This window comes from Tenrec ecaudatus, chromosome 4 (assembly GCF_050624435.1).
Source record: "Tenrec ecaudatus isolate mTenEca1 chromosome 4, mTenEca1.hap1, whole genome shotgun sequence".
Classification (NCBI taxonomy): Eukaryota; Metazoa; Chordata; class Mammalia; order Afrosoricida; family Tenrecidae; genus Tenrec; species Tenrec ecaudatus.
The window spans coordinates 20,193,061-20,203,454 of NC_134533.1; the positions used below are offsets into that span (position 1 = coordinate 20,193,061).

General features: G+C 41.3%; 1 protein-coding gene and 1 pseudogene across 1 annotated transcript; both read right to left on the minus strand.

Annotated features, from left to right (window-relative positions):
* Positions 1-3,142: 3,142 nt before the first annotated feature.
* LOC142446474 (olfactory receptor-like protein OLF1) lies at positions 3,143-4,114 on the minus strand (annotated as a pseudogene).
* Positions 4,115-9,200: 5,086 nt separating this feature from the next.
* LOC142446475 (olfactory receptor 5AR1-like) lies at positions 9,201-10,139 on the minus strand. Its single transcript, XM_075548225.1, has one exon. The coding sequence runs from the start codon at positions 10,137-10,139 to the stop codon at positions 9,201-9,203; it is 939 nt and encodes a 312-aa protein (XP_075404340.1).
* Positions 10,140-10,394: the final 255 nt, after the last annotated feature.

The window sequence follows — 10,394 nt, forward strand, 5'->3', positions numbered from 1 at the left end:
ATTCAAAGAAACAGAATACTAACAGAATCCCCAGACCCTCCTTTTTTGGTTTTTTCCTGGTTTTAACTTTAATTTTAAACTTAATTTACTGCCGAACCATAGTTTTTGCTTCTTCGGCGTCTTTCTGGATGTTTGTTCCTTCAGTGCAACCTCCTCTTCAGGTTTAGGAACAATTTGCTCCTCTTCATGAAGATCATTGCAATGTTGCAGTGTGGCAGGGGCAGCTCACGTGTGGGCAGACCATGGTTCTGTAACTGCCTTGCTCACCTGGATGTGCTCAATGACCAGAGACCCCACATCCAAACCCTTTAGTTCACTATGACTCTGCATTTTGAGCTTGTGCTGCAAAATATCCGATCCAGGGTCCAACCGCACTGTTCGGCCTGGGCCCACTTATGCCCGACACAATTGTAATGTCGGAAGGGCACACACTGCCTCTGCAAAGTGACATCTTTCAAGTACTTGGTGGCTTTCCTCGATATGTGACACTGGACGATCTGGGCAGTGTCAGGGGTGTTGTTTAGATGGATCGAAGGATTCAAAGCTCTTTATTTGAATGGCTTTGTGGGTTTTCTGGGTCCAGTGAGTAGTGAACCATCAAGTACTGCTACCTGAATAACCGACCCATTACCGTTAGGGGTAAGTATTTTCCTAACTTTCTTTATGATAGTTTCTTTGTTTTTAAAAAAATCCATACTGAGTAGATTTTTAAATTATATCCTGGTTTTCCTCAAGAGACATTTTTTTGTGTTCCATGCACTTGCTGAATACTTATTTTTATCAAATATATGATGAATTGTTTAGTGATTTTACTGTTGATAGCATTTGCATTCTTTTACCAATTACCCGTGGCTGTGAACAATCTTGAACATGTCTTTTGGTGGATATATGCACTTCTTTCTGGTAAAAAAAAAAACATTTAAAACATTTCTTGGAATAGGACGTGCCCCTCAGATTTAGGAAGTGCTGTCAAACTGTTGCCTAAGTAGTAAATATCTCACTAATGTATGAGACAGCTGACTGGTCCCCTCTCATCAAGGCTTAATATTTTCTCCCACTTTATTTTCTGTCATAAGATTGTTGTTCTTAGGTAACATCAAGTTGGTTTCAACTCATATTGATCTATGCACAACTGAATGAAACACTGTCTAGTTCGGCGTCATCCTCACAATTGTTACTTCATTTCAACCCATTGTTGCAGCCACTGTGCCAGCACATCTCATCAAGGGCCTTCCTCGATATTGCTGCTCCCCACTTTACCAAGCATGATCCCTTTCTCCAGTGAGTGATCTTTCCGGATAACATGCCAAAGTATGTGAGACGTAGTTTTTCCATCCTTGTCTCTCAGGATCCCTCTGACAATCCTTCTTCCAAGACAGTTTTGTTGGCCCATTTGGCAGGCCATGGTACTTTCAATATCATTCACCAGCACCACCACTCAAGCTCATCTACCCTGTCCTATAGAGTCACTATGAGTTGGAATCAATGTGACAGCAAAGACTTGGAGCAAGAGAAATAGTTCTGGAAGCAGATAGCCGCATCTTTCTTCCATGGAGTGGCTGCTTGGTTTAAAGCCCAACTTGCAGTGAGTTGTCCAAGACATACTCAACAGTGCCGCTTTACATCAATGTGGCACAGGGATCTTACACATTTGACAGATCAGCTTATACCATTTTAGCATTTCTTTATTGAACTCAAATGCTTTATTGAATGGACTTCAAATATCCAAATTAGAATTAGATTTCAGCATTATAATTGTGTATCTTTATAGTGACCAATAGGATGATTGAATTTGACTTTTGGCATATTACACATGTATATATTGTCATTCTGGAAATCAACGGAATCTCATGATCCCCACCCCTGGCCTTTCCTAGTAATTTGAAATGCTTAAATCGAGGGCATGTTGCAGTGAAAACAAGAAAATCTTAGAGATAAAGTTACTGATACTGATACTGTTACTGATACTTAGATAAAGTTACTGATACTGAGTCAGTTCAGACTCATCACAACCTTTAAAGGACACAGTATAACAACCTCCAAAACATTGTGGGAGTGTGGAAACTCTCATGTTTCTCCTGCAGAGCTGGTGGTGATTTCCAGTGGTTGACTTTGCAGTTAGAGGTCTAATGGGGTCACCCACTCCACCCTCAGATCTTCTCATGGAAGGAATTTATGTTAGTATATTTGTTGCAAACTTAAAGTTGTCCTTGATTCTGATAAGATCTTCTTAGCACATATTCATGTCCCTTCTTATGAAACAACCCATATTCAAGGATTTTCCTACATAAAAATTGAGAAGAACCATGCGAGTTATCATATAGCTTGCAAGTGTTCTTTCATTAAATTATTTTCAAAATAATTATTTGTATGCCTTTGTACTGAGAGTCAGGATTAATCATGTTGTCGGCTTTAAGCACTGGACAGCTAAGCTAAAATTTGCCTGCTTCAAACCCACCAGTTACAGAGTGGGAGAAGGTGAAACTGCCTGCATCCATAAAGATGTTCAACCTTTGAAACATTCTCATTCACTTGATGACTTAGAAATGGTACTAGTTTTCAATGGCAACTTTTTACTTCTTATTTTTATATTGAGCTGTATGATTCATGCACTGTAAAATTTATCTCTTTAAAGTGCATAACTCAGAGCTTTAATGTAGATCATATGGGTGAGTATTAACTCACTTCATCATTCAACAATCAATGGTGTTCTATTCTCTCCATTTCACATATTAAGAAGATTGAGCTTGCTTAAAGAGCTGTGACCTAGTCAGGGGCAGAGCTGGCATATAAACCAAAGCAATCTGGCTCCTCTATCATTCAGTAATCTATCTGTGTATAATAAATATTGTGCAACCTCACATATACACAATGATCAGAGGTATTTACCATAAAGGCTGCATTTTTGCAAAAACACCAAACTAGAGACATTTAAACACCATTCTATTATTGAGTGGTATTTCTGATCCTTTGGGATATGGGCTTGCACATTGCGGCAATTTGATTGTGTATAAGAGAAAGTTAACTGACTGTTCAGTAGAGCCCTGTTGAGGAACCTCATCTGAGTGCTGGAAAGCGATTTGCAGACACCCCATTGCAGTTGGAAACTGGGGAGTGTGGTGAGTCCCTGGAGCTAAATATTTTACGAGGCTGCTGTCCTTGATTTTAGAGCTTTCTTCGCTGCACCTTTCATATCTTTGCTTCTCAAACTACAAATCAGAGGGTTCAGCACTGGGGTGATAATGGTGTAGAACACTGAGATGATTTTGTCAGTGTTGGGAGAATACAGGGAGCTGGGACGCGAGTAAATAAACAGCAGCGTCCCCTGATAGATGGCCACTGAAGTCAGGTGAGAGGCACAGGTGGAGAAGGTTTTTTTCCGGCCACTGGAAGAGAGAATCCTTTAGATGGAGAGAAGAATGAAATAGTAGGAGATGATGATGATGATGATGATGATGATGATGATGATGATGATGAAACAGATGATTTCCACGGAGCTGCCGTATGTGGAGAGAAGCCACTCATTGACTGAGGTGTCTGTGCATGAGAGCTTAAGAAGTGGAGGGAGGTCACAGAAAAAGTGATTAGTCACATTTTTGTCACAATATTTCAGAATGAAAGCAAAGGATGTGTGTACCCGGGAGCTCATGTTGCCACCAATGTAGGATAAGACAATCAATCATACACAGATGGCCCGGGACATCACCACTGTATAGAGCAAAGGGTTACAGATGGCCACATAGCGGTCATATGCCATGGCAGCCAAGATAAAGGAATCAGTGTCTGCAAAAATACCGGAAAAATAGAACTGCAGGGCATAGCCATAATAAGAAATTGATTTGTTCTCTGAGAGGAAATTGGTCAGCATTTTGGGAACAAATGACTGAGGAATAGCAATGGTCTACAAAGGGAAGGTTGCTAAGAAAAAAATACATCGGGGTTTGGAGATGGGGATCTACCTGATTAACATCATGAAGTCAGTGTTCCCCATGAGAATCATACCATATAATAGCAGAAACACAAGGAACAGGCCAATCTGTAATTCAGGGCAAGCTGGAAAACCTAGTAGTATAAACTCAGTCACCAAGTTGTAGCTTCCTTCTATCAGTCCCATATTATATGTTTTACCTTCCTTTTATGAGAATCCTAATTTCCTAAACTACTATAATAATGAAAATGTGATACAATTAGATATGATTACAAGGTTATTTTTATTGTTTCAGCAAACAAACCAACAAGTTATCCAATAAGAAAATCAAAATCCAAACTCCCCTTAAAATATAAAATTTCAGAGATACATTTCAGAATTCAGTCATTATTAAATTTTATGTTTGCTAGTTTTATTTCATTTGTTTGAATCATGAATTTTTCTTTCATTGCATACTTGACTGAATACATATTGATGTCTGAGTTTACTTACATTTTTGCATCCTGAATGTAGCTCTATAGCTGGCATAGAGGATTAAATGGATAATTGGATGGATTGAAGATGCTATAAAGAAAGTGGAAACATTGATAAATATATATATTTATGAAACATATACTGATCTGTATAATGCAACTTGCAATGAGGAAAATTATGACATCATTTTTTTTTTCTTTCAAGAAGTTCAAACCCACACATCAAACTTCCTACTATTAAATCCATTCTGACTCATAGACCCCATAGGAGAGAGTAGACCTGCTCCTGGGGGGTTCCCCAAACTAATTTTTTTCCATTAAAACAAACAAAATAAACTCATTGCCAATGAGTCGATGATGAGTCACAGGAACTCTGATGGCATAGTGATTTTGAGTCAGGCTGCTATCCATAAGATAAGCAGTTTGACACCACCAGATGGTTCTCAGGAGAAAACTGAGAAATATATATATATATATATATAAATTTACTAGCAATCTGGTTTTGTCTTTCTAGAGAACCCTGTCTAACACATTTTGATACCAGTAGTGCTTCTACAGAAATACAATAATAAATATGAGTTTCTTAAATTGGCTCTCCAACTTGATTAGTTTTAACAGCACTAATAATGCTACTTCAACACCTCAAAGCATGGACACATCTGCTACTCGTACTAATTCATGGTGTCAAATAGCAAAGGTAATACCTGAAGTAGCACCACTGATACATGAGGTGCTGGTTAAAGGCTCTGAGGCTCTGAGTGATTGTGTGTTTGATATTTTTTCTGGAGTTTTTTAAGGACGACAAGTACAGGGAAGCTGGTTGGCTGGTCCTTCTTACAATGGAAAGTGTGATGAAGGAGAGGGGTGATCTCAGAGCCTCAAAAGCATGCATCAGGTGCAGACTAATGGATTTGAAAACTTCCATCTGTGCCACAAAGGAGAGCCTTCTCTCCTCTAGTAAAAGAATTGACATCTCTGCCAACCAAGTCGAGTCTCATTATATGAGTGTCTGAATTACAATGGCAGCTGAATTGCAGATCTAGAGCAGTATCTGAAACCAAAGTTAGGGCATTAACTGGGAAAAGTTGGGACCCTGAAACATGGGATGGTAACATATGGGCTGATGATCCAGAAGAGGAGGATATTGAGCCCTTAGAAACACCTGAGCAGATTAGCCAAACTATACAAGTTGATATGCCAGGTGGGCATGCATCAGCAGTATTGCCTGAGGGAGATGCCTTACAAGATATTGCTGAGAGCACCAAGGAAGCACCCTCATCATCCATTATTTCCACTAGACCTGTCACTAAAATTAAGTCTCAGAAAGTTCCTAAAGGTGAGGTTGAGATAATTACCCAGGAAGAAGCGTGCTATACTCATAAAGATCCGCTGGAGTTTTCAAATATGTACAAGCAGAAGCCTGGGGAATATCCCTGCGAATGGTTACTAAGAGTGCGGGATACTGGTGCACGAAATGTAATATTAGACCAGTCTGAGTTTCTGGATATGGGATGCCTAAGCACAGACTCTTCTTTCATGTCTCTGTGAGAGAGGCTAAGAGGATCAAATTCTTTATTTGGCTGGTTCGATGAAGCATGGACTGCCAGATGCCCTAGATTAGACCAACTTGAAGTACTGACTTACTTTGGTACATTGTAGAGGAAGGCATCCAAATCTTAGAGAAATTGGTATGTTGGAATAGATCTATCAGGATATTCCCATAGACCCAAAAAGGGGGTGTTCTGAGGACATACCCTTTACCACAACCATAAGGAACTAGTTTGTGAAGTGGGCCCCAGCATCTCTTAAACTTCTGTAATTGCTATTTTATGTGCACCAGGATTAACGGCGGGCACTACCCTAAGGAAATTCCAACATTTGCCCACAATGGGGCTGATTGGTCCCCGTGATGGTAGAGGCCAGGTGTCAGCACTGAGTCAACAGAGGCAGGGTGGGCATGGTTATAATAGACAACAAGGTTTCAATAGTAATCAAAGAAAGCTGTCTCCTGTGGAATTATGGCATTTGCTACTTAGCCAAGGTGTCCCTAGGAATGAAATAGATGGGGAATGTACTAAATATTTACGTGATCTACACAGGCGGAAGAATGGTAGAGCAGGTGAACAGCAGATAGACAATCACGATCGCTCAATAAATTCCCAGACCTGAGCCAGTTTACAGATCCACAATCCCTTGAATGAGGGGGAGACCGGGTCCCTTTGAAGGAGGTTCCTGCTACATCATTGAAGGTCTATACTATTAGTCTTTCTTCTAGTCTTCCCAAAAGGGACCTGCGGCCTTTCACAAGAGTGAAATAATCAATCTTTTTGGGAATTACTGGACACTGGCTCAGAACCACTAATTCCAGGAGACCCAAAGTGTTTCGAAGGTCAACCAGTCAGAGTGGGGGCTTATGGAGGTCAAGTTATTAATGGAGTTTAAGCTCAGTTACACTTCGCTGTGGGTCCAGTGGGTACCTGAACCCATCCTGTGGTTGTTTCCCCAGTTCCGGAATGCATCATTGGAATAGACATACTTAGTAACTGGTAGAACCCCCAAATTGGATCCTTGAAATATGGAATAAGGGCTATCACGGTAGGAATGGCCAAGTGGACACCATTAGAATTGCCATTGCCTAGGAAAAGAGTAACCAAGAGCAGTACCGCATTCCTGGAGGGATTGCAGAGATCAGTGCCACCACCAAAGATGTGAAAGATACAGGGTTGGTGATTCCTACTTCATCCCCATTTAAGTCACCTATTTTGCCTGTAAGGAAGACAAATGGATCCAGGAGAATGACAGTGGAATATCATAAACTTAACCCGGTGGTAACTCCAATTGCAGGTGCTGGTCCAGATGTGATTTCATTGTTTGAGCAAATTAATACTTCTTCTGGTACTTAGTATGCAGCTATTGACCTGACTAATGCCTTCTTCTCAATACCAGTCTCAAAGTACCACCAGAAGCAGTTTGCCTCCACCTGGCAAGGGCAACAATATACTTTCACAACTCTCAACCAGGGGTACATAAACTCTTCTGCCCTGTGTCATAATTTAGTCTGAAGGGATCTTTACCACCTGCCTATTCCACAGAATATCACACTGGTCCATTATATTGATCACATTATGCTGATTGGACCCACTAAGGAGGATGTATCAAAGACTCTAGATTCATTGGTATGATAACTGCATACAAGAGGTTGGGAAATTGACCCAACAAAGACTCAGGTACCCTCCACCTCAGTAAAATTTCTAGGGGTCCAGTGGTGTTGGGTATATCGAGATATTCCTGTTAATGTGAAGGATAAGCTATTACATTTAGTACCCCCAAGGACTAACAAAGAGTAACAACATCTAGTAGGCCTCTTCAGATTTTGGAGGCAACATATCCCTCACTTGGGTGTTCTACTTTGACCTATTTATCAAGTGTCATGATAAGCCTCTACTTTTGAGTGGAGTCCAGAGAAAGAAAAGCCTTTTCAACAAGTTCAGGCTGCCGTGCAAGCTGCTTTGCCACTGGGACTGATCCAGCTGACCCAGTGGTGCTAGAGCTGTCAATTGTAGATAAAGATGCAGTGTGGAGTCTTTGGCAGACCCCTATTGGTGAATCACAGCATAGAATATTGGGATTTTGGAGTAAAGTCCTGCCATCCTCTGCAGACATCTTCTCCCCCTTTGAAAAACAGCTGTTGGTCTGATACTGGGCCTTGGTAGAGATGGAACACCTCACCATGGGTCACCAAGGCACCATGAGGCCTGAACTACCTATCATGAAGTAGGTATTGTTTGGCCCACAGAATCATAAAGTTGGACATGCGCAACAACGCTCCATTGTTAAATGGAAGTGGTATATTCGAGATCATGCCAAAGCAGGACCTGAAGGGACAAGTAAGTTGCATGAAGAATTGACCCAAATGCCCACAGTCTCCACTCCTGTCACATTGCCTCCTTTCTCCCAGTCTGCACCCATGGCCTCCTGGGGAGTTCCTTACCATACTTTAACTAAGTACCAAAAAGGTCATGCTTGCTTTACGGATGGCTCTGAACGATATGCAAGTGCATCTCATAAGTGGTCAGCAGCATCACTACAGTCCCTTTCTGGGATCTCCCTAAAGGACAGTGGTGAAGGGCAATCTTCCCAATGGGCAGAAGGTCGAGCAGTGTACCTGGCCGTTCAGTTTGCATATAAGGAAAAATGGCCAGATGTGAGACTGTATATTGACTCATGGGCTGTGGCTAATGGCTTGGCTTGATGGTCAGACAACTGTAAGGACCATGATTGGAAAATTGGTGTCAAGGAGGTGTGGGGATATTAAGATGAATTATGGCTCCATATACTCAATTGATCTGTCTTGGAGGATGTACAGACTGAATTAGACCTTATAAGACAGGATGAGGAGGCTTTGTTTCACACACTGGATATGATCTTAGGAGAGACCACCCTTGGAGAAGGACATAATGTCTGGCAAAGGAGAGGGTCAGCAAAAAAACAGGAAGCCCTTTACCCAATGTGCTGATACAGAGTCTGTTACAACGGGCAAGACCAGAGCCACAGTGAGGATGGTTGTGCAGACCCGGGCAGGGTTTTCTCATGTTGTGCACAGGATCCCTAGGAGTGAGAACCAACTTGAGGGCATGGAACATGACAACATCCATGGAGGCCCAAAGAAACCAACAACACACACAGGAAACTATCCACAAAGACTGTATTGAGCAAACTGCAGGCACTTTGTCAAAGACCTTTAGCTATTAAGAAGTTTTAAATACATCTATATATTTTTAATGTGACAGTGTATATGTTTATCCAGAACATAATTTTGTGCTCACTGTTTTTTTGACGGCACCTTTCACATCCTTATTTCTCAGGCTGTAGATGAGTGGGTTTAACATAGGGATCACAACTGTGTAGAACACAGACGCCATTTTGTCCGTGTCCATTGAATAGCTCGAGCTTGGTCTTAAATACATGAATAAGAGAGTACCATGGAATATAGCCACTGCGGTTAAGTGTGAGGCACATGTCGAAAAGGCTTTGCGTCTCCCCTCAGCGGAGTTCATTCTAAGAATGGTTGTTATAATATAGCTATAGGAGAGGAGGACCGTTAAAATGCTGCATCCCAAAATACAGCTACTAAAAGTGAACAACACAATCTCATTAATAGATGTATCTGAGCAAGAGAGGGCTAGTAAGGGTGGGAGGTCACAGAAAAAATGATTGATAACATTGGACTTGCAGAATGAAAGGCGAAATGTGCAGCATGTGTGGATTGCCGAATCCACCAACCCTACAATGTAAGCACCAGCCACTAGCCGGGTACAGACCCCCCCAGACATGGCAATTGTATAAAGGAGTGGATTGCAAATAGCTACATAACGGTCATAGGCCATAGCAGCCAACAAGAGGCAATCCACATCAGCTAATGCCCCGAAAAAGTACATCTGGATGGCACACATGTTATAAGGAATCCTCTTTCGTTCAGATAAGAAATCAGCCAGCATCTTGGGAGAGACAGTGGAGGAGTAGCAAACATCACAGAAGGACAGGTTGCTCAGGAAGTAGTACATGGGCGTATGAAGTCTAGGGTCCACCTTGATCAGTAGCATCATCCCTAGATTTGCGATCACAGTGATGCCATACACCAGGAGAAACAGCACAAAGAGCCCCTGCTGCACATCTTTTCTGGCAGAAACCCCTGAGAATATGAAGTCGGTAAACAATGTGTGGTTCTCAGCAGCCATTGCTTAGATCCAGGAAATTCCTAGATCTGGAAGGAGGGAAAGGGAAGAGAAAAATTAGCATCTGCTTACTGTCCTCATGGTTTATCTGCAGGTCCTTTTTAACTTTTGTTTTTAATAATTAAAAATAAGTAAAGAAAGAATGCTAGGGTTGCTTGAATGGAATTGATTCAACTGGGAAGATTTTGACAGTAGAGAAAACCTATAAAATTATTACGTCAATTACATTTTAGATTTTTATAGCTCCATTTTCTTTTC

Coding starts and splice junctions, on each gene's coding strand:
- LOC142446475 (XM_075548225.1), bottom strand. CDS start 10,139: ATGGCTGCTGAGAACCACACATTGTTTACCGACTTCATATTCTCAGGG.